This window comes from Polypterus senegalus, chromosome 6, assembly GCF_016835505.1.
Source record: "Polypterus senegalus isolate Bchr_013 chromosome 6, ASM1683550v1, whole genome shotgun sequence".
Taxonomy (NCBI): domain Eukaryota; kingdom Metazoa; phylum Chordata; class Cladistia; order Polypteriformes; family Polypteridae; genus Polypterus; species Polypterus senegalus.
Window position 1 is genome coordinate 118,542,905 of NC_053159.1, and position 25,658 is coordinate 118,568,562.

The 25,658-nt window shown below is 41.1% G+C and overlaps 1 protein-coding gene across 6 annotated transcripts in view; it reads right to left on the reverse strand.

Moving 5' to 3' along the window:
• The window catches only part of LOC120531491 (septin-4), a 68,965-nt gene extending 50,161 nt beyond the window's left edge, over window positions 1-18,804 (reverse strand). For 2 of the 6 annotated variants that reach the window (XM_039756951.1, XM_039756945.1), the window contains exons 1-2: window positions 13,316-13,335; window positions 4,012-4,019 (exon numbers count right to left, since the gene is read on the reverse strand). In XM_039756951.1, the coding sequence (XP_039612885.1) occupies window positions 4,012-4,019; window positions 13,316-13,325 (18 nt within the window). In that variant the 5' untranslated portion in view covers window positions 13,326-13,335. Of the gene's footprint in view, window positions 1-3,961; window positions 4,020-13,315; window positions 13,336-18,591 lie in introns of those variants that run through there. The other 4 variants (XM_039756943.1, XM_039756948.1, XM_039756944.1 and 1 more) reach the window with 4 other exon arrangements.
• Between the last annotated feature and the right edge of the window lie 6,854 nt (window positions 18,805-25,658).

Below are 25,658 nucleotides of genomic sequence, written 5' to 3' on the forward strand. Positions count from 1 at the left end.
AAAATACATACTGTATATTTGTACATATTTTATCAGTATGTACCTATAAAACCGAAGGCAGAAAATAAAAAAAATGCTTCTCATAATTACAAGCTACAACATTGATTTTTTTTCCTGTAATGTACATACATACAAAAAGTGGTTTTCAACATTTCTCTGACAAAGCCAAAAAAAATTTAAAAAAAAAATACCATCATACACAAAAACAATTGGTATTGGCAGTTAAACATTGTTTAAATGCAATTATACATGCACATATATACAATTTAATTATTAATTGTAGTACAGCTTTTTTTTTTACTGCTAAAGTATACATTTACTGTTTTTATACAGGTGTATTTTTTTTCTTCAGTGTGTCAGCTAGGCATTCATAATTCATAATCATTGAAGTGCAATTGTAAACATGGATTACAATTTTAACATTCCAGTACTTATTTCTTACCAAAATGTATACTGTATGATACACAGCAACAAATTACACCATACACATCCTTAAAAAAAAAAAAAACCCACAAATGTATCAAGTGTGCATACGTTGTTCAAGAATACAAGACTAACATGTTTAATAGATTTATAAGAAAGAACAAGCCTATTGTTTACTAAGCAGCAATTTTAAATTCATCTCCTCCATTTTGTTTTCCCAAATAAAAATGTAAGATAATGCACTTAAAAAAAAGCTTGCTCTCCAAACTCAGTGTCCATTTGACTTAAAGGAGAAAACAAAGGGTATGAATTCATTAAAGTAATTTTTCTTGTCGTATGTCTAGTTGCACAGGAACACTTCCAATTCCTTTTGGCTGGCTCAATTACCATAATACCCTGCGTAAAGGAACACTGCAACAAAATTATTGTAAAGCCTAAAAAAGCAGGGGCTGAAAAGATCATTTTTTGTGATATGCCAAATTACCGATCAAGTTGTTTTTAGTGAAAATCATCCGATTTAGATCAGCAACCAATCGATTGGAGCATCTCTAACCTGGAGGTAGGTCAGCAACACAAATGAACTAGGCAAGTTGTAGTGAGGTGGCAAGGCAAGTGCATGAGGATAATCTACATCAGACACAAACTGTAAAAAGGCATCATGCTGTTCCTTGGGCCTGGAAGTGATACATAGAAAAGGGAGTAGTGGGTTGTGATGTTGGGTCTGTGTAAGCCGTATGAGCAAATTGGTTTTTAAGATCAAACATCTGAAGGAGGAGCTATAGGTAAAATGCAAGCTTTGGGAAGTAGAAAATTTGCAACTAGGAACCAAAAGCAGTAATAGGAAAACAAGCCAAGGGTCTAATTGGAGACCACTAGGTAATAGGCTGGATTATCTTCTGGCCTTTGAACAAACATCTATAGTTGGACACCCAAGAATTTAATTGTGTATGTGACATTACTACTGCTCTTACATGCCAGGTCAGATAGACAAAGGCCAGAATACACTAACCAAGAAGAGAAGCCATATTAAATGTGCCCTTACACAGTCATATGAAAAAGATTGGGAACCCCTCTTAATTCTTTGGATTTTTGTTTATCATTGGCTGAACTTTCAAAGTAAATTTAAATTTGATGGCTGCTGAGCATGGACAGCCTGCTTCAAATCATCCCATAGATTTGATGATATTCAAGTCAGGGGACTGTGACAGCCATTCCAGAACATTGTACTTTTCCCTCTGCATGAATGCCTTTGTAGATTTCAAACTGTGTTTTAGGTCATTGTCTTGTTGAAATATCCAACCCCTGCATAACTTCAACTTTGTGGCTGATGTTTGAATCCTGAAGAATTTGTTGATATTGGGTTGAATTCATCTGACCCTCGACTTTAACAAGTCCCAGTCCCAGAACTTGCCACACAGCAGGATGGAACCTCCACCAAATTTGACAGTAGGTAGCAGGAGTTTTTCTTGGAATGCTGTGTTCTTCTTCCACCATGCAAATTGCTTTTTGTTATGACCAAATAACTCACTTTTGTTTTTCTCATCAGTCCAAAGCACTTTGTTCCAAATGTGAATCTGGCTTGTCTAAATGAGCATTTGCATACAACATGCGACTGTTTGTGGCGTGAGTGCAGAAAGGGCTTCTTTCTCATCACCCTGCCATACAGATGTTTTGTGCAAATTGTGCCGAATTGTAGAACGATGTACAGATACACCATCTGCAGTAAGATGTTTCTGCAGGTCTTTGGAGGTGATCTGTGGATTGTTTGTAACCAGTCTCACAATCCTGCGCATATGCCGCTCTGGTATTTTTCTTGGCCTGCCAGACCTGGATTTAACAGCAACTGTGCCGGTGGCCTTCCATTTCCCGATTCCATTCCTTACAGTTGAAACTGACAGTTTAAACCTCTGAGACAGCTTTTTGTAGCCTCCCCCTAAATCATGATACTGAAGAATCTTTGTTTTCAGATCTTTTGAGAGTTGCTTGGAGGATCCCATGCTGTCACTCTTCAGAGGAGAGTCAAAGGGAAGCACAACTTGCAATTGACCACCTTAAATACCTTTTCTCATGATTGGACACACCGGTCTATGAAATTCAAGGCTTAATGAGCTAATCCAATCAATTTGGTGTTGCAAGTAATCAGTATTGAGCAGTTACATGCACTCCAATCAGAAAAATTACAAGGATACCCACATTTTTGCACAGTCAGTTTTTCACATTTGATTTAATTTCATACAACTAAATACTGCTTCACTAAAAATCTTTGTTTGGAAAACACCCCAGCACTCAGATGTTCCTAGGAAATGAAAGACATACCACTGTTATCTTTTTGCTCCCAAACTTTTTCATATGTATGTGAGAAGACCCAGGTCATCTGTAGGTCAAACACTATGCAATACATAAGAGGAACTACCAAGTTCACTGTCAGCTCTCAACAGATTGCAGAGTTTTCTTTGGATAAAACAGCCCCAAGAAGCAGCCGAGTAAGATCAGGATCACTTTGAGGTAGAAGTACTTGGAGGAAAGCAGCCTTGGTGTCCAGTACTTTAGCCACATATGCACATAGACCTTTACAAATTTACTCCTCAGAAGAGGAACATGATTAATTAAAACACATATCTCAAGGTGTACACTAGATTAAGTAAAACATCTATATGAAGCAGCATTTTAAATTTTAACTAATAAGTTTATTTCTTAAAAAGCACAGCAGATCTGAATCGATGGCCAGAAGATATACAGACAGGGAGATATCACAGGTCAAGGGTGGGTCATGTCTACTTTGAAATGACCAGTTACTGACTGTTTAGAGACCAGACCCACACTGACTAATGTTCTGAGATACTTAAAATGCTATTCCACCTGTGCTTCGAACCCCAGGACCTCAAAAAGCTGCTTGAGAACAAAAACAAAACCAACAACATTTATTTATATAGCACATTTTCATACAAATGTAGCTCAAAGTGCTTGAAAAAAGTGAAACAACCATTGTCAATTAAAACAGAGAGGGAGAGAGAAATGAAGAAGCACCAAATCCCACATCTTGTTCCCCCCAGTAGCCAACATTACGAAAACAATTCAAAGGTGTGAAGATCTTCTCTGAGGTTACACCCATTGCAAAGGTCATTGCTCTAGTCTTAATAAATCTATGGGCACCCACATAGTGCATAAGCAAAGTGATCTTTCATACTGGGGAAGAATTTGATTTATTTTGGCAAAATAACACTAACAAAAGACAGAACTCAACAGGCCACCCTGTACCCCAATGCAGATAGGCACTTCTGCCAAGAAACTTAATTTGTCAGAAACAAAGCCCCCACTCAAGCTCCCCAGCAACAAGAGCCTGCATCTTAAATTAGACAGTGGCAGATCAGAACAGCACCCCACTGGCTCAATTAAATCCAATTGCTGGCACAAGCCACTACTTTTGGAGATAGCTGGGGGCGCCAGTAGTAAAACTATGAAGAGTTTGTGTGTCCCTAGTGCACAGCCCAATATTTACAAAGAAGGCTATGTTCAACTGACATTGGCCATCACCTACCAGGCGCATCCAATAGCAGAAAGAAAAAGTATCAAATCCCAGCAGCCTACCTCTTGGTCTGAGGGAGAAGGATGGCATTCCACATGAAAACAGTAGAATTGAGATGCAGTCGAATCACCAGACAATGGAGGAGTTGGGGGTCAGGGGGGAGAAAGAGAGAGAGACAGGGAAAAAACACATTATAAAAAGGAAAGCTTCAGGACTACAGAAAACTAAGGCTGTTTTACAAGCACCTGTGAACTTTGGCACTGTGGCTCTTACCCCATTTGTCACCTACACAGCAATGTTGCTTCAGCTGCTGGGGTTACAGGCTAAAGAAACCCACAGCTGCAGTAGCACACTTCAGTATGGCAGTTGCAAACTCTTGGCCTCAGGGCCACAAGCAAACCTCCTGTTGATATAATCAATAATCATTGCCATATCTGAGTAAAACCTTACTTTAGGCATCCATTATTAGCAGATTAACATCTTTAATGTTGTAGTATATATTGTAAGCCTTTTATGCATGATACACCAAGAGAAAAACTAAAAGGAACAGATGTTTCAAGGCACATTCTTGCTGATAATTTATTGTTAATAGCATAGTTAATAAAAAGGATTAGAGACTGTCAACATGGGTCTGCAATACATTACATAACATCTTAAAAACCCAGGAATCTATGCAAGTATTCTGTTTATGGACCAGCTCAGTTTTTAACAGAATCCTCCCTGAACTCCTCCATTCTAAACCCACCAGGTTTTCTGTTCCTGCCTCGACTGGTCAGTAGCTTACCAATTTCCTGTCAAATAGGAAACAGCGGGGGAAACTCACCTCTAGCTCTGGTACAATCAGCACTGGTGCCCCACAAGGATGTGTGCTCTTCCTCTCTACACTAATGACTGCACCTCTATGGTCTTGTTTATACTTCACTCTCAGAACACGTACGTGCACGCATCATGGCTGCCACGCGTTCATTTGACGGGTCCTCTGACCACGCGATGCGTATGTGAGATGCATTACCAGCAAAAAGTCGGGGGGTCGTCACAGTGTGATAAAAGTTGGAATGTGACGTCAGAGTCTCTGTTTACTATCTACATGTGACAGAAAGCCGCTATGCGGATCCTACGGGATCGATGTGCGCGCTCCGATGCTTGATAAATGGTTCGATGTGGTGAAGCAAAATGCCGACATACAAATGCATTCGTGGTGCTTTTGTATTCAAGCATCGCATATTCCCGATTGTAATGACACGATACATTTTAAAAGCCTCACATACCATCTTTTGTGCAACTTCACAACATCAACATAATGTACTGCATTTGAGCCACAGAGAAAAAAAAAAATTAAAGGACATGGTGAAAAGGTATATTTTGTGATTAAAGTGGAAATTTCAGCTTTAATCTCAGAATGTCCACTTTAACCTCGCAGTTTACTTTGTCATTAAAGCAGACCGTCATAATTGTTATCCCAGTTATTAATCGCTACGAGCATCTGGAGCTTCCTCCTGACCTGACAGCAGTGGCAATCAATAGATCACCACACAGAACACATTAAACGTATGATATTTGAACTGTCCAACTCTCTGCACATTTAGAATCCTTAGATTTATACTTGATATCACTTTCATTATGCATTAAAGTATGTATGTTATATTTTACAGATAAATCTTTAAATTTTGTTTAAATAATGAATTCTGTTAATAATTACACACATGGAGTGACATGGTGGCAGAGCGGTAGTGCTTCTGTCTCGCAGGGAGTCACGTCGCTGGTATTCCCTGCCTGGAGTTTACATGTTTTCTTGCTGGTTTCCACAGTGTGCACCAGTTTCCTTCCAAAAGATGTGCAGATTTGGCGACACTAAAATGACACTAGTGTATGCAAGTGCTTGTATTCACCTTGCGATGAGCTCCTGCCCAGTCTAGGGATTGTTTTTGCCTTGTGTCCAATGCTAGCTGGAATAGGCACATCCCAGGATTGATGGATTTAATCATTAAACATCCTTTTCAGAGATATTGCGGCAAGGTGTTATCAGAATTTAAATGGGCGTTTCAGGCAATTCACAACACAGTGAAGCCAAACCTGTTCTCACCGTGATAATATCTTGCACTGTCACCTGGTGGATTCTTCCAGATTTATGTAAAGTACGTGCGCAAGTATAAACAGTAAAATGCTTGCCTAGTAGGAGCGTCTGCTGGAGCATGCATCGCGTGAAGTATAAACCTGCCATAACTCCTCAGCATGATCATCATTGGACTCATTAAAGGAGACAAGTCCGTATACAGATTGTAGAGTATGCAGGTGGCCCTTTAGTGTAGTCAGAACAATCTGAAGCTAAAAACACACTCAAAAATGTGCAGATAACAGTGGGCTTCAGAAGCCTCCCACCCATATCACCTCTCCTCTTTATACTTAAAGGTATCGGTTATGGAAACCTTCATGTTTTTGGGATTTAATTATTATCTGGGGCTTGACATGAAAGACCAACTGAGACTCCATTAAAAAAGCACAGCAGCAGATGTACTTCCTGCAACAAATGAGGGAATTCAATCTTCCACAGAGCTGCGGATTCAATTCTACACAGCAATCATGGAGGCTCTCCTAAGCTCATCTGTTACAGTGCATTTTGGATCAGCAGCTAAACAAGAACAGGCTACAACAAATAGTCAGGTCTGATGAAAATATCACTGCCACTAGTTTTCCCACCTTACAAAGACCTGTAATATTCCAGTTTCATAAAATGGGCAGGGAAAATTATCAATAAACCCCTTGCATCCAGGCCTCATCCTTCTCCGATTTGACAGGTGTTATAGACTAAGCTAAACAAAAACAATCAGATTTACTTTTGCATTTTCTTTCTTATTGGACACTTACCAAAAAAAAAAAAAAAAGTTGGCAACATAACGGAATAAGATCAGTCTGGGGACAAGTGTAATAGGGCAAAGGTACAAAATTGATCATTCCAAGTGAAGTGCTGAGAACAAAATACAAGTCAGTTACAAATCCCAGACTAACAAAACTCAACAGTGAATCTCAGCTAAGATAAAAATTCACAAAACAAGCAATTCTTGAACATTTTGAGTGAGTCAGAGTATCGAATGGAGGTGGGCAGCTTGCTCCCCCAGCAAGGAGCTTCACATGAAAAATAGCCTGGGCTGAAATTTGATACCATGCAGAGGTGGCATCACCAGGCCACATTCATAAACAGATCTCAGTGGTTGAGAAGCATAGGACCACAAAAGTGTACCATAAAAAAAAAAAAAAAAATTGTGTTTAAGATTTATATAAAATTAGTATATAGCCACTTCGCGGATTTGCTGCTCATGTATGGGGAAGCGGATGTACAATTTGAATAGATTGTTATTTTCATGGAAATTGTTACATATACATAATAGAACTAACTTTTACATTACAGCGAGTAATCAACCATAGTAAAGAATAGTAAGACGTAATAAATTGAAAGAAAATTATGTTTCATGTTGTGTTAGAGGTATTTAATTGTATTATACGTTTTGTTCTGTTTGGCTTTGAAATCAACATGCAAATAATTTTTAAACTTACACTTTTACTGTAAAACTACAGTAAAAACAAATTTTTTTCATTAACTTTTTGTCAATATCACATTGAATGTTGATTCAGAGTTTGGACTTGCATCATGACAACACAATGTATAACTGCCCGTGAGTGAATATAGTTTCTTTCTCTCTAATAAACTGACTTTTTTAAAGGTTTGTCCTTGTGATTTGTTAATTGTCATAGCAATAGCTATTCTCATGGGAAACTAAACTTTTTAATACGAATGGCATATCAAGATCTCCTTTGGTGTCTAAGGTTATCCACAGAATATATACATTACCTTTCTTGTTGCCTGTTAAAATTGTACATGTCAGAATTGTTTGACCAATTTTGAATACAACGGATCTTGTCCTATTGCATAGCCCATCACTCATACATAAATTACGCAATAACATTACGATACATCCTTCTCTCAACAGTAATTTGGCCGGTGGAAGACCGGACAGTGTTCAACGGTTGTAGATATTCTATGGGATATTGTAAGTTGATGTTTTCATCTTCCACAAAAATCAACACCAACTGTTCCAGCATAGTCTATTGATACGCATTTAACCATTTTGCCGTGTAACCGATCATCAATTTTCACATATATTCGTTTCACTTCATCGTTTCTCTGTGATAGGGTTGCCCGTGCACTCATTTCTTCTTTTAATAACCCTTTGGGATGAAATTCTTCAATAAGATTTGGACATAAGTCCTCTTTTATTGGGAACTTAAAGTGAGGAAAATGTAAAAAATTTATAAGAGCCGAGAATGCAGGAACTGTATCTGACAAAAGCATTCACACAAATGAGAGGTGAGAGGACTGTGGCTGTGGTTGAAAATGGTTAAGAGGAGGGCGAGACTTGGAAAAAAATAAATCTTGTCTCAAGATTTTCTTTTGTGTGTGTATGAGAGAGAGAGAGAGAGAGAGAGAGAGAGAGCACAAACCTACTGACCATTCTGTAGGCGACATTAACGATTTGATCTTAAAACATGCAACTGTATGTAGTGTAGTGATCTGAAGAGAGGAGTTACACATGCCCACCTCAGCAGAGTGAAAAACTGAGGTGCTGCTGCAGTTTGAATCATCTGCAGTGGTCTAGTGACACAAAGGAGTACTCCTGCCAGCAGAGAATTGCAGTGGTCTATCTGTGGAAAAAAAACAAAAACAGAGCCTGGACCAGGAGTTGTGCTGCACATTCTGTCAGATATGGTCGGACCTTGCAGATATTGTACCAAATGAATCTGCAAGAGTGAGAGATTGTAGTAACATGGTCCTTGATAGATAGCTGATCATGAATCACCACCCCAAGGTTGCCTACCAACAGATACAAGAGCAGTTTCTTTCCACAAGTCATCAAGGTCATATATGGTTAATTCAGCTGCCCTTGCTCAGCCCAGGCTCACAGTATCATGCAATATTCTTACATATTGCTAGTGCATAATTCAGTATTAATTTAGTATGCTCTGTACTGTATTGCACTTTACATGCATATGTTTACATTCTTTTATCTTGTATTTATCCAAGATATTTAATTTCTTATCAAATACATAAGTCTGTCATACAACTACCCTTGGTAGAGTCAATTAAAAGGATTTGTATCCAAACATACTTGGCCAATAAATGTAATTCTGATTAATAGCTGGTTTGTAATGGGCTCCTAAAGTGTAACCAATATTTGTTTATTAAAGCTGGACTTTCTCACTTTTGCAGTCTTACAAAAGTGTTATAAATTGCTCTTTAGTTTTCACTTTTTTTGCAGCTCTCTTAAATTTAAGAATTATTGCTGATTTTTGTTGTTGCAAAGCAATTAGAGATACTTATATGAAAATGTGTTTTATAAATAAGTGTCATTTACAAGCAAAACTTGCATACCCTGAAAACATGAGACTGCTTACAAACTGACTTTGCACACATAAATGGGCAACGTTGGATTGTCAGCAAGCAAGCCTTATCAAGGGGTCATCTTCACAGGTCATGCAAACCATTCCGTCACACAAAATGTTTGCAAATTGACATTCACATTTTCACAAGTGAAACTAAAGCCTAACCCTTTCTACTGGGCTGGTTCTTGCTTTGCATTTTACGCACCCTAGATCAAATCATCCGCCTGCAAATGTAAACTGGATTTGACAATGTTAAGTATTCATATTCTATCTATGTGGGTAAATAGAAATTACAACCAAAAGCAGGAGCTGCAGGGGTCTTAAGGGCTACCAGCTCCCTTGAAACAGGTTTCACATACCAAAGAATTTGTTAAGTGGCAAGGGGTTAAGCAGATTTTTGGTGTGGTGGATAGCCCTCACAAGTCAGCCAACACTAATGTCAGATTTCACGGATATTCTTGGGATGATGTGCTTTATTTAGGGATTGGGGTGGGATGGATGAATATTTTTTTTTCCCTGAACCCTAAAAGGATTTACTTGTGCGACTCCAAGTGTCAGTGTTCTAAACTGCACTCTGCTCTTCCCAGGATTACTCCAGCTTTTTAGGGGAAAACTAAATTTTGGTCTATCCTACTCATGGGTAGAATTCTACAGTATAGGAACTATTACATCCGTTTTGCTCCAACGCTCAAAACAAAGTGATCTTAAACATTAATTGTAAAACATGACAAATATTTATTTTCTTCCTTCCCACCAAGAACTCATGATTTTGTTTATTGCACAATTATATTTTGCCTCTTAGAGTCCTTTATCTATAAACCTTTATAAATATATATACACACACACACACACACACACACACACACACACACACATACACTGTGTGCACAATTAGGCAAGTGAGTATTTTGACCATATCATCATTTTTAATGCGTATATTCCAACTCCAAGCTGTATTAACTTGAATGCTTATTGGATTTAAGCACGTCAGGTGATGTGTATTTGTGTAATGAGGGAGGTTGTGGCCTAAGGAGATCAACACCCTATATCAAGGTGTGCAGAATTATTAGGCAGCTAGTTTTCCTCAGGCAAAATGGGCCAAAAAAGAGATTTAACTGAATCTGAAAAGTCAAAAATTGTCTTTCAGAGGGATGCAGCACTTTTGGAATTGCTAAGATATTGGTGTGTGATCACAGAACCATCAAACATTTTGTTGCAAATAGTCAACAGGGTCGCAAGAAACGTGTTGAGAACAAAAGACGCAAATTAGCTGCCAAAGATTTGAGAAGAATCAAACGTGAAGCTACCAGGAACCCATTATCCTCCAGTACTTTCATATTCCAGAGCTGCAACCTACCTGGAGTGCCCAGAAGTACAAGGTGTTCAGTGCTCAAAGACATGGCCAATGTAAGGAGGGCTGAAACCCAACCACCACTGAACAAGAAACATAAGTTGAAACGTCAAAACTGGGCCAAGAAATATCTGAAGACAGATTTTTTTCAAAGGTTTTATGGACCGATGGGATGAGAGTGACTCTTGATGGACCAGATGGATGGACCTGTGGATCAGTAATGGGCACAGAGCTCCACTCCAACATGGAGGTGGGGTACTGGTATGAGCTGGTATTTTTAAAGATGAGCTAGTTGGACCTTTTTGCATTGAAGATGAACTCAAAATCAACTCCCAAACCTACTGCCAGTTTTTCGAAGACACTTTCTTCAAACAGTGATACAGGAAAAAGACCATGATTTTTATGCAGGCCAATGCTCCATCACTTGCATCGAAGTTCTCAACTGCGTGGCCAGCCAGTAAAGGCCTTAAAGATGAAGGAATAATGACATGGCCCCCCTTCCTCATCTGACCTAAACCCTATCGAGAACTTGTGGGCACTTCTTAAACGCTAGATTTACGGGGGAGAAAAACAATACACCTCTCTGAAGAGTGTCTGGGAGGCTGTAGTCACTGCTCCACAAAAAGCTGATCGTCAACAGATCAAGAAACTGACAGACTCCATGAATGGAAAGGCTTATGACGGTTATTGGAAAGAAGGGTGGCTATATTGGTCATTGATTGATTGATTTATTTTTTTTGAAATGTCAGAGATATTTGTAAATTTTGAGGTGTTTGTTTATTATTCTCACTAGAACAGATGAAAACAAACAAGCGAGATGGGAAATTTTTCATTTTTCCTTTAGTTGCATAATAAATCTGCACACTAATAGTTGCCTAATAATTGTGCGCACATATGTATTCCCCTGATGATGTTCACACTCACATTTCCATTGTGAAACATTCAGGTTTCAGGTTTAACAACATTTTGGATTGACTGATAGCACTGTGTTTGTTCCATATTAAAAATTAATCCTCAAAAATACAACTTGCGTATGTATATTATATACATACATACATACATACATACATACATAAAGCCACACTGTAACAGTAGAATTTAATGGGAGTCTTTAAATAAAAATAAATCACTTTTCAGTCAAATTAAAGACTCAACCAGAATACAATCTGTAAATAATTTGTACAATGTACAGGTCACTATTATGAAGTTCATTTTACAGTGGTGAGGTGGTTCTCAAGGTATTAGATCTCAGTAAAAATGCTACCAGATCAGTGACTGCATTTCCACTACAAACTGATCCATTTCTGCAACTGAACAATTCCAATGGTTTTGCTTAAATCCATACAAGAGCTTCAAAATGGAGCAATGATCAGGTTATTAAAATAAAAATAGCCACCCGAATCACAATCATTTAAAGTGACAAGACACAGTATTAAACATTTATGTCCACAATGCGAGATTGTACACTCTTGTTTTTCCATTTCTCCCTTTACGCCTTTACAACTTCAGGGCTTTGCTACCACTTTTGTTATACTTCCCTCCATTACCAAACTTTACTTTATTCATGGTTTCACCTGCTCTCACAAAAGGTTTCTGTTTTCTAACCACATCTTCCTCTCTTTCTACCTCATCATGTTCTCTCTTATAGCACACTTCCAGGTATTCCATAATTTTTAATTCTTAACACATTACCAAACCATCTTGGTTCCTTAGAGGTTCTTGGCTTAATTCTTCCCTTATTCTTTGTGTTCTTAATTCTGTCCAGCTTTGTTTTTCCTACTACTCTTTTAAATATTTCATTTCTGCTGCTTGAATTATTCCACTATGATTTTCCATCATAGCCAGCTATATAACCCAACACAAATTTGTAGAACTTATAAAATGTGTAATTTTGTCATTCTCTCCACTCTACCCCACTTTAACTGATATTTAACAGAGTACATAAATCCATCTGTTTTCTATTTCCAGATCCATTTTACAGTTATTCTTTATAAAAAAAATCATAAATATTCATATTTATCCACCCATTCCAAGTGTATTTACTTTAATCTTATTCTTTTTAACAATACTCCTTTCTCATTTACAAGCATCACTTTACTTTTGTTTTTTTATTTATAATCAGATCCTTCTATCTGAGCTACAAACTTAAATAAAAAAATAAAACTCTTGACTAATTCCATTTGATCCAAGTTCACTTCTGTAGCACAAAGTGTGCTTAATAACAGTCACTAGAAGAAAAATGGCCTCAAACTGTTAAAATACACATCACACAGACAAACCACTGCAAAACCAAATGCAAATATTGTTTCAGGGGACACATTTGTATACAACATTCAGCTCTTAAATTGCTATGTTCAGACCTTTTAGGCCATGAATGTCGAACTCTGATCCTGGAGGGCTACAGTGGCTGCAGGTTTTCATTCTGATTATCTTCATTAGTGACCAGTTTTTGCTGCGGATTAACTTGTTTTACCTTAGTTTTAATTGATGTGACTCAGGCCCCTTAGTTGTTTCTTTTTCCTTAATTAGCAGCCAAACAATAATGAGACACAAAACAAGACGCCACATGACCAGCTCACCTGTGCCCATCACACGATATCTGAAAATAAAGAAAGGTGGAGGTCTCAGTAAGGTTGATCTCCAAGGTCACGAAAACATTGGTGGTGTTCTTACAAAAAAAACGAAAATCAACAGTTTTGGAAAAGGTCTGCTGTAGCTGAATGAGAGCAGCAACAAGCTAAGGAATTAAATGAGTTTAGTTAACAGCAAGAAGTGGATTCTCATTAAGAAATTGGTTGGATTGCAACTGGTTGGACTTTGAAGCCCCAATTTAGCTGGTCATCTGTCAGCTTATGTCATGTCTCATTTCTGTTTGGCTACCATTTAATGATGGAAAGAATCAATTCAGAGGACTGAATCCTTACAAGCAGGGCAATTAAAATGAAGAGAAAAGTTACGTAACAGTGAAACCTGGTCACCGAGTAGGAAAAGGGTTAGAATGAAAACCTGCAGCCACTGCGGCCCAGAGTTCAACATCCCTATTTTAGGCAGTGAATCGTGTGCAGTTGACTATATCAAAACATGTATAGGCATCTGTTCAACTGAAAGATGGGTGTGTCATGAAAAACAGGCCAGTTATTAAATATTCCCTTTCTTATCAGTTACTTTAGAGTTTTTGTGCAGATTATTACTTATAGTTATGTCTTCACACTGTGATGAACAGGCAACAGACAATTTCTCTTGAATGATCATAAGCACCTCATTATAAAGGCATCTAGGGTTTGAATCCTGTGCCTTGATGATGTCAATTAGAAGTTTGCTTGTTCTTTTTCTGTATACTTAGATTTTCCTCCCACATCAAAAAATACAATTGTGTTAATTGAATAAATAATGCTAAAATGCCTCTGTCCCATCCAGTTTGTTCATGTGTTGTGTCCAGTGCTGCTGGGATATGCCAAGACTCCCTTGCTTTGCAAATCTCATTGCTTAGCGAGCAGTATTAAAATGCCACTGTTCATGTACAGTGCATCTGGAAAGTATTCAGAGCGCATCACTTTTTCCACATTTTGTTATGTTACAGCCTTATTCCAAAATGGATTAAATTCATTTTTTCCCTCAGAATTCTACACACAACACCCCATAATGACAACATGAAAAAAGTTTGAGATTTGCAAATTTATGAAAAATAAAAAAAAATTAAGAAAGCACATATACATAAGTATTCACAGCCTTTGCCATGAAGCTCAAAATTGAGCTCAGGTGCATCCTGTTTCCCCTGATCATCCTTGAGATGTTTCTGCATCTTAATTGGAGTCCACCTGTGGTAAATTCAATTTGATTGGACATGATTTGGAAAGGCACACACCTGTTTATAGAAGGTCCCACAGTTGACAGTTCATGTCAGAGCACAAACCAACCATTAAGTCAAAGGAATTGTCTTGAGGCACAAATCTGGGGAAGGTTACATATAAATTTCTGCTGCTTTGAAGTTCCCAATGAGCACAGCGGCCTCCATCATCTTTAAGTGGAAGAAGTTCGAAACTACCAGGACTCTTCCTAGAGCTGGCTGGCCATCTAAACTGAGTGATCGGGGGAAAAAGGCCTTAGTCAGGGAGGTGACCAAGAACCCGATGGTCACTCTGTCAGACCTCCAGAGGTCCTCTGTGGAGAGAGGAGAACCTTCCAGAAGGACAACCATCTCTGCAGCAATCCACACCAATCAGGCCTGTATGGTAGAGTGGCCAGATGGAAGCCACTCCTTAGTAAAAGGCACATGGCAGCCCACCTGGAGTTTGCCAAAAGTCACCTGAAGGACTCTCAGACCAGGAGTCCCTGGTCTGACGAGACAAAGATTAAACTCTTTGGTGTGAATGCCAGGCGTCATGTTTGGAGGAAACCAGGCACCGCTCATCACCAGGCCAATACCATCCCTACAGTGAAGCATGGTGGTGGCAGCATCATGCTGTAAGGATGTTTTTCAGTGGCAGGAACTGGGAGACTAGTCAGGATAAAGGGAAAGATGACTGCAGCAATGTACAGAGACATCCTGGATGAAAACCTGCTCCAGAGCGCTCTGGACCTCAGACTGGGGCGACAGTTCATCTTTCAGCAGGACAACGACCCTAAGCACACAGCCAAGATATCAAAGGAGTGGCTTCAGGACAACTCTATGAATGTCCTTGAGTGGCCCAGCCAGAGCCTAGACTTGAATCCGATTGAACATCTCTGGAGAGATCTTAAAATGGCTGTGCACCGACGCTTCCCATCCAACCTGATGGAGCTTGAGAGGTGCTGCAAAGAGGAATGGGCGAAACTGGCCAAGGATAGGTGTGCCAAGCTTGTGGCATCATATTCAAAGAGACTTGAGGCTGTAATTGCTGCCAATGGTACATTGACAAAGCATTGAGCAAAGGCTGTGAATACTTATGTACAAGTGATTTCTCAGTTTTTTTATTTTTAATAAATTTGCAAAAACCTCAAACTTTTTTCACGTTGTCATTATTGGGTGTTGTGTGTAGAATTCTGAGGAAAACGAAATCAATTTAATCCATTTTGGAATAAGGCTGTAACATAACAAAATGTGGAAAAAGTGATGCGCTGTGAATACTTTCCGGATGCACGTATTTGCTAAAATAGCATCCTTGCCCAAATTTAAATGATTTGTCAGAATTTTTGTGGTGGCGATTAACACGGCACTGAGAGCACTCATTTCTTACTTAGCGAGCCTTATCGGCAACCACTCACATTTCATCTGCCTTGTGGTGTGCAAGTGTGCACTAGATGTCACAATGTTCAAGCAATACTGACATCATTGAATCAGTGACTGAGCAATGACCACATACTTCACACCTCTAGACTTTCAGCACCTGCTGCTTACTTGAGCAAGTCCGCTCAGAATCCTCAATGCGATGCTGTGTTTGTGATCGTCCAAGGTCAAAACTTTTGTACTCACCAGTTGACTTTATACCACCCTACATTTAGAGCAATGGAGGGGACACATTATTAGAATTGCCAACTGCTACAGGTTTGACATTTAGCACTTCTGCAGAGTCCTGGGTTCCAACTCTGGCTTGTAGTTACGATTTTCACATTTTCTCCAGGTACACCAATTTTTCCTCCCACATACCAAAAATGCAAGATCAAGCTCTAAATTGGTCCACCACAAGCGAGCATGGGTGTGTGAGAAAGTATCAAAACAGTTCTCAACATTCTAAACATCAAGGGATTCCTCGGAGGTATGCATCTGGTTCCTTAGATTTACATTTCTCTGTGCATTTTCTTACGCTGGTGTAAAGTTTGCTGTCACCTAGCCGAGAGTTGTGCCTTGCACCATCTTTGGTGTCCACACAGAGCAATGCATTCTAAACCAAGAGTTGCCACTCACTGTTTAAGGTATTTTCAACCTGCTGCCTTGCCCATCAGCCTCCTCTTTATTCGCTCAGCTCCTTTTCTCCCATCACAGACCCTTCAGCACCCCAGAAGGGCTCTTTTACTGCAGCCTTACACGCTTGTTTGTGTTTGAGCAGACGGCTTATTTCACATAGTTTAATTAAAGGCAGGAATGGTTGACGAAACCACCACTGCCTCAGAATGGCAATGTCTGCAGTATGCCACACAGGGAACTCTGGCCCCCTGAGAATTGCAGGCTAAATAATTTTCCTTCTGAGGTGGTCTTCAGCTGAGGCTTTAAGAAAAGGGAGGCTCCGATGGTTAAAAAGCTGGATGGTTGTGACCCATGAGAAAGAGGGCGATGGCTCTCCAGAAGTATTTTTGGATAGTCAAATGGGGCCACATATGCCACAGAGCCACAAGTGTTCAGGTGCACAGATGTTTGTGCAATTTGTTTTTTTATATAAACAGACAATAACAGAAAAACATTCCCAGGACTGAGCCCAAAGTTGCAGCTTTCAGCTGGGACAGGGTGTCAGCAGTCAAATATCAGAAGGGCTGTTGTGTCTAATGAGCAGGAAATGACTGCAACAGAAATAAAAAGAAAAGCCGAGGAGCACAATAGAGTAAAACAAACAGAATTCCTGCTCGTCTGAGCTTTTTTTATAGCAACAGAACAACTGCAGAAAGGTCATAAAATTCATGTATGTTTGTGGCACGAAGGGTACAACAGAAGAATGAGAACTTATGGCTCAACCACAAGCACACACCCATCCACTTTCTAAGCCCACTGCATCCAAACCTTTCAAGGTCACAGAGAAATAGAATTTGTATTTTATGATAATCTGTGGGACCCACAGTCAGGGGAAATGGAATAGCAGGAAAAGGAAAGTGTTGGGAGTTGCAAATATAGCCACATTCCCCTGGTACACAAGAGCTTTTTCCTTCCAAGTGGCCCAAGGAAAAGACAAAAGGCACAATTTGGCAGACAAGGTGCTAAAGAAAATGACAGGCCTCAACCAAAGTGTCAAAGTGGCATGGACAAGGAGAGAAACATGAGTTTGGGTGAATTAAATAATTTGTGCTGCAAAGTGGTTCCGGACAGCAGTATTTCTAGCCCACTGAGCCCCTTCTTCACAACTGTGACCTTGTCTGGGGAAGGAAGACACTGTGAGAAAATAACTGGACACCCTTCTGCAGGGACACTCAATGACAGAGTTTCTTGGGTGGTGCCAGATGGACAGCAAGATAAAAATTGAGATTGTGTCATGCTGGCAACCAAACATCTGTGCAATGCTACACAGATAGAATGCCATACTTCTACACTAGGAACAAGTACTTTTAAATTTTCTTGCAGTCCTCCTTGTGCCCAGTTTTGGCAAGGCAGGCTCGGATTTCAAGTTAGATTAAACAGGATGTTTGGTTTGTTGTTTATTTTCATTTTGTAAGCACATTGTCAGTACTTGTAAAAACCTGATCCATGAATAAATAATACTGGCTGGATCGGAAACTGCAAAGTGAGAAATGCTTAACAACTGAATATTAAAGGCGTCAGAGAGCTTGTAGAGATTATCAAATATAAAGCGAAAAAGGCGCACACACGAATTTGACGAGCAATCAGAAAGAATCCAGTCTCTTATCTAATTGTCCGAACAGCCCCCAAAAACAACAAATGCACTTCATTGGGTTCATATTACATGCGACTCGCCAGGTGCTTCTAGTGCTTGGGGTCCGCTGCGGTGGGCGCTCACTCGCTGGGTGGCATACTGCCCCATAAGGCGCAACCCTCTGTTAACTGCGCACCTTGCTTCTCGCTTCTTGCTGTGGCGTTGCTAATGCTTTGGGGCACCCGGGAGAGGAGAGAGCCAATTAAACGTTCCCGCATGAAGTGTAAATTGACAGTGCTGTGTGCAGTTAAACACACAAGAGTCCCGTTAGAAAAGAAAAAAATGCTTGCCCTGCTTACCATGAATCATCTGGCCTCGATAGCGGTTGCTAGACGGTGAATTTTCCATGGCGGTTTTCCTCCGGGACAGAACGTTCGTGTGTGTTGCTTCGACTATTCAACGCGTTTCTCGCTGCAGTTCCCGAGGGGTATTTGCGAACATCAGCAACAGCTAAGTCCCATAGCGCCTCTTGCCGTAACTCTGCGACTCTGCCTTAGCCGGCGCCGTGTCTTTAAATAGGGCCGGGTCAGTGACATCACTGACGTGAACCCTCCCGTGCCGGAACAAAAACAAGACACACGTGCGGCGTGCGGACGGCTTGCAGCGAGCGTCGAGTCTTGGCTTGGTGTGAGAATGATTTCTCGGTCAGAAATGGTCACGGTAAGACTCGTGGAAAAAAAAAAGACGTGAACTAGCACCAGCCCAGTCACGTATATTACTGCTTACTGGTGCAAACTTAACAATGCCTCGAACTTAAAGCTGAACGGAAGTGGGCGGGTCAGTTTTGTTTCTTATTGTGACCGGCTTCAAGTTACTGAGACTTGAAATGTTTCCCTGCAACTCTCGCTTAGCTCCAAGTAAGTATGCCCTCCTGCGGCAAGTTGGTCAAAATAACATGAAAAGCGTCGAACTGAGGGTTTTTTGATATTTTTCTTCTGATTTGTTTCCCATTCTGTCGTGAGATAAACGAACCCTTCTGAATAGCCCATAAGCGGCTTTATGTTGCCATATCCCAAGATTAATTAAAATAGTTTTTCATGTGGGAAGAATCATTGACAGTATACTCGATGTATTCCCGAATTGCAGTTCGCCTATCGTATTTGATTTTTAAAACAAATTGAAAAAAAAAATTAAAATGATGTATAGACCAGCAATGGTCCTAAAAGATTAGACTGGGAAGTAACGTACCTGTGAATGGCGCGTTTCATGTGTCCATCGATCTCTCAATCCATTTTCTAAGTCTCTTTTATTCACTTTTAGGGTTGAGAAGAAGGTAGAACATGTCGCAATTGCATCGGCCCATAAGTAACCAAGCAATTCTTGGTGGTACTGTGGCATTTGTGGATGGCGAGTATCATGGCACACACAAGCTTTCTTCTGCTAACAGTTCCTACACCACAATCCAGAGAGTTGCCTTGAACGCTAACAGACAGCATATCCTGTCACATATCACTTTTATTTTTCTTAAGAAACACCGACCTGCTTATTCCAATTCCACGTTACGAGCGGCCACAGCCTTGCCTGGCAGACTGGTTGTAACGCAGGAGACTGCCCTGGATGAGTGCATCAGTCCATCACATGGGCCACATTCCCACAGACATCCTCACTCAAAGGGAACCAATTTGGAACTGCCAAGTAACCTTATCTGTACAGATATACAGTACAGTATAAACAAATTAGCCACAACATTAAAACTACCTGCCTAATATTCTGTTGGTTCCCCTCATGCTGTCAAAACAGCTCAGACCCACTGAGGTGTAGACTCCACAAGAACTCTGAAGATGTCCTGTGATATTTGACACCAAGACGTTAGCAGCAGTTCCTTCAAGTCCTGTAAGTTGTGAGGTAGGTCCCCCATGGATCTTACTTTCGTTTCCAGCATATCCCACAGATGATTGAGATCTGGGGAATCTGGAGGTCAAGTCAACTCCTTGAATACTTTTGTAATGTTCCTCAAACCATTCCTGAGCAATCTTTACAGTGTGATAGGGCACGTTATCCTGCTGAAAGAGGCCACTGACATCAGGGAATACCGTTGCCGTGACGAGGTGTACGTGTTCTGCAACGATCTATAGGTAGGTGTTATGTGTCAAAGCAATATCCATATGAATGCCAGGATCTAAGGATTTCCAGCAGTACTTTGCCTCTGCTTGCTTGCCTTCTTCTTATAGTAAGCAGTGCACATGCACATGGCCATCCACATAGCCTTAAAGAAAATGTGAATCATCAGACTAGGTCACCTTCTTCTGTTACTCCATGGTCCAGTTCTGGTGCTCATGAACCTGTTATAGGCACTTTTGGCAGTAGACAGGGTTCAGCATGGGCACTCGGTGGCTTTGCATTCCCCTATCATAAAGCTGCATTAAGTTTTTCAGCAGTTTGTGCTGCACTACTTCTTCTATGGGGTCAGACCAGACCAGCTAGCCTTTGCTCCATACAGGCATCAGTGAAACTTGGATGTCCATGTCCATGTTGCCAGTTCACTCTTCCTTGGATCACTTTTGGTAGGTATTAACCATTGCATACCAGAAACTTCCCACAAGACCTGTCATTTTGGAGGTACTGTGACCCAGTTGTTTTGCTGTCATAATTTGGCCCTTGTTGAAGACACTCGGCTCCTTAACACTTGACCATTTTTCCTGCTTCAAACACATCATCTTCAAGAACTGACTATTCACTTGCTGCCTAATACATCCCACCTCATAACATGTGCTATTGTAATGAGATAATCAAGTTATTCATTTCACCTGTTGTGGCAGATCAGTGTATAAGTATGGAGGTGAAGGTTTGTGATACAGTTTGTATATTTGTAGCTGGAAATCCACAAACGGAGAAAATTAATTGTGTATGTTGTGTGTGTGTGTATGTATATATATATATATATATATATACTGTATATATACACACACACACACACACACACACACACATATATATATGTATATATATATATATATATATGTATATATATATATATATATATGTATATACAGTAATCCCTCCTCGATCGCGGGGGTTGCGTTCCAGACCCCCCCGCAATAGGTGAAAATCCAGTAGAAACCATATGTTTGTATGGTTATTTTTATATATTTTAAGCCCTTATAAACTCTCCCACACTGTTTATAAATATTCCCTGCACAGTTATACAGCATAATCCCTTTGTATTCTCTTAGATATTAGGTAAGATTCATTGAAATTATGTATATAAACACACTGTTTATATACAGTAAAACCTAAATATTATTTTAAAGATATCGAGTGTCTCCGATATCACATATGTTACAGCCATTACGATAGACAGGCCATCAGCAATAAATACGTACAATGCAAGAAAAATAGTATACAGTAAATGTGTGTACAGTGACACTAAACGTACGTACATGTACTAAATACTGTAAGTAGAAAATTAATTATGGTTACTCACCAACAATGACACGATGACTTGTTCGATAACAATGAGTTTAATTTTACTGCACAACAAAGGAGAGCGTTATAGCTCTTCTAAAGAAGCCACTTCAGGCGATTGTGTAGCACCGCCGTTGTTCTTCTTCTGGCAGTCTTTAATCCAAATTCCTAAAGCAAATTCCATCCAGACTACTGCCTTATTACATCCACTTACAACTCGTTTTGCACCCTGGTTAAAAGGACACTGCAGCCGTAGATCTTATATTCCTTTCCTACTTTTTAAATAAAAAGAATCGTAGCCTCATTGATGCTGTAATTGCGTCCTACAGCAGTGTAGCTTTTCCCTTCCTTCAACAAATGCAAAACGTTTACCTTTTCGGCAATCGTTAACATCTTCCGTTGGCACTTGGGCACGGCCCCTGAAGCAGTAGCAGATCGTTTTGGAGCCATAATGAAGGGCTTGACTATGAACAAAAATAAACACAAAATAGCACAAAAGTTAACTCTTTACATAGTGAAACACGTTGATGCTGAATGAGTGAGACGAGACTTCCTGGTTAACACTGCATTCAGCACACAGGAACTTAACTGCGTGCTCTGATTGGTTAGCTTCTCAGTCAGGAGAACTTAACTGCGTGCTCTGATGGGTTAGCTTCTCAGTCATCCGCCAATAGTGTCCCTTGTATGAAATCAACTGGGCAAACCAACTAAGGAAGCATGTACAGGAAGTTAAAAGACACTTTGTCTGCAGAACCCGCGAAGCAGTGAAAAATCCGTGTTATATATTTAGTTATGCTTACATATAAAATCCGCGATAGAGTGAAGCCGCGAAAGTCGAAGCGCGATATAGAGAGGGATTACTGTATAATATATATATATATATATATAGTGAACCCTTGACTTACGAACTCAATTCGTTCGCAAGGGCTGGTTGTAACTCAAGTTGGTTGTAAGTTAAGGCTATTTTTTTCCCATAAGAAATAATGGAAATATCCATAATGCGCTCCGAACCTCCCACAGCAACACTTACTTAACCTTTTCATAATAAAAAAGGGTTGTATAATGCACATAATTTACCAAAACACCAATAATTTTTCTAATGTACTAACCAAAAGTTATAAAAAGTGCCTAGCCTACCAGAAACAACAATTTCACACTGTACTCACCATTTAATTTGACATCTTTGGGCTGCAGGAAGGTAGGAGGAGGAGAATGAAACGGAAGGTGGTTATTGTTTAGAAGGAGCCTCCTTATGCAAATCTTTTCTTTGTAAAATTGTCGAGATGGTGAATTTCGACATGCTGTACATATTAGCGAGATCGGTCACGAATGCCACTCTCATATTTCCGCACAATTTCCTTCTTCAAGTTAATAATGACAGTAGTCGAGCACTCAGTTCAAAGCTGGCCGTGTTGTGAACTGCTGTAATAATACACTCCAAAGCAAGCCGGTGCCGACTCAGCCCGATGACATCATCATGTGCCGCGCCAGCCCACTAGCTAACATCCCTTAACAATCACTTTACCTTCGTTACCTTCTCTTCCTTCCTTAGCAATTATGCGTCTTGCTTGCCATGGTCTTAGTGAATTATATATACAAAATTACGTCCACAAACGCATGTATCTGGGCTCCGACTGACGCTTACGAACGCTCTCGGCTGTTTGTTTACAATCGCACAAGCGGATACACGTGACCGCATTCTGGTCGTAACGCAAGATGTTGGTTGTAAATCAAAGCAAAAATTTTGGTCGTAAATCAAGTTGTTCGCATGTCAGGTGGGTCGTATGTCAAGGGTCTACTGTGTGTGTGTGTGTGTGTATATATATATATATTGTCACAAAACGAGTCAAAGACAGAAGAAGGTTTGGGGCAGCCACCCATGTAATTTGGTATCCTGGCTGCAACTTCGTTTTCTTTCCAATACCAGCACTGAAGTGCTTACAACAGAGTCCAAAACAAGACTGACACAGAAGGGAAAAGGGAAGGCTTTTAAAGGGGGAGACAGGAAGTGAGGTCATAAGGGTCGGGCACGTGTTCATTGTTCATTGGTTTAGTCCCGGATGTGACATCAGGGGGGCCGGAGCTGGCAAGGTCTGTCTCCATTGGCTCGGTCCCAGAAGTGACGTCCAGAGAGACAGGTGGAACCTCCCGGGTTAGGTCTACAGGGAAGTGAGAAAGAGAGTTAGTGCGCTCTGCCACATCCCGGCATGGCTCAGAACTGCCTTCACTCGAGCCCTTTAGCTGCCTCCCATGCGCGCGTGTGTGACAAGGCCCCCCCCTCAGCCCAGACCCGTCGGGTCGGGCGACCTTAACCGAGAGGTCGTAAACCCGAGAGAGCATCGGCGTTGGCATGGAGAGCACCCGGCGATGAACGAGCGAAAACTTGTACGGCTGCAGGTCAAGAAACCACCGGGTGACCCGCGGATTCGACTCCTTGTGCAGGGCCATCCACTGTAGAGGTGCATGGTCCGTGACAAGGGTGAACTCACGGCCCAACAGGTAGTACCTCAGCTGAGTGATCGCCCATTTAATCGCCAGAGCCTCCCTCTCCACCGCCGCATACCTGGTCTCCCGGTCCAACAGTTTCCGGCTCAGGAACATGACGGGTGTTCACACCATCGACACTTTGGCTCAGCACGGCTCCCAGGCCTGTGTCCGGCGTCCGTCTGGAGGATGAAAGGCAAAGAAAAGTTAGGTGCCATCAAAATAGGTGCGGACGTAAGGGCCTTCTTCAAGTCACCAAATGCAGCGTCTGTTTTGCAGTCCATACCACAATGTTCGGGCCCTCTTCTTTGTTAAATCAGTCAAGGCGCTTTCTCCGAAAACCGGGTACAAACCGGCGGTAGTACCCGCTAACCCGAAAGGCTTGGACCTGCCGCTTGGTTCATGGACGGGCCATTTCAGAATGGCATCAATTTTGGAGCACTGTGGCCTTACGGTACCCGACCCACCAGGTAGCCTAAATATTTGGCCTCGCTTAATCCAAAGAAACATTTCTTGGGATTAATCCGGAGCCCGGCCTCACCAAGTGTCCGTAATACCGCTTGGACATGCTGTAGGTGTTCCTTCCATGTGCTGGAATAGATGACCACGTCATCTAGGTAGGCAGCACTGTATGAGTTATGAGGCCGAAGCACTTTGTCCACCAGACGCTGAAAGGTTGCTGGAGCCCGTGTAACCCAAATGGAAGGACACGATACTGCCAGTGTCCGCTAGGGGTACTAAGCGCGTTTTTCCTTCGGAGTCCGTTAAAGGAACCTGCCAGTACCCTTTGTCATGTCAAGTGTGGTCAGGTATTGAGCCTGTCCAAGCCTCTCGAGGAGGTCGCCCACGTGGCATTGGATAGGCATCAAATTGGGAGACTTGGTTAAGCCGACGGAAGTCATTGCAGAACCTCCAACTCCGTCAGGCTTACCGACGAGCACAATGGGGCTGGACCAGGGACTATAACTCTCCTCAATTACACCTAGTTCCAGCATGCGCTTGATCTCCAGTTCCACTTCAGCCTTTTTTGCCTCGGGAAGACGGTACGGGCGTTCTCGGACAACAACCCCGGGCTCTGTCACAATGTTGTGCTCAATCAGAGAGGTCCTTCCGGGGTGTTCACTGACTACCTCTCGAGCGGTCCGGATAACTGTTTCCAGCTCCTGCCGTTGCCTGGGTCTCAAGTCTGCGCCAAAGTTAAGGTCGTGTGTGTGAGCGAAGAGTGAGCGGGCTGGCCGGAGGAGGGATCAGGGTCCCTGTCCTTCCACGGTTTCAGCAGGTTCACATGATATACCGCTCCTTTGGCCGCGATTGGGTTGACTCACCAAATAGTCGACCAGTCCCTTCCTCTCCTTAACTTCGTAGGGGCCCTGCCAGTGGGCAAGCAACTTAGAGTGGGAGGTAGGCACTAGGACCATGACCCGATCTCCCGGGTGGAACTCCCGAAGAGACGTGCCGCGGTTGTAGTAGCGAACCT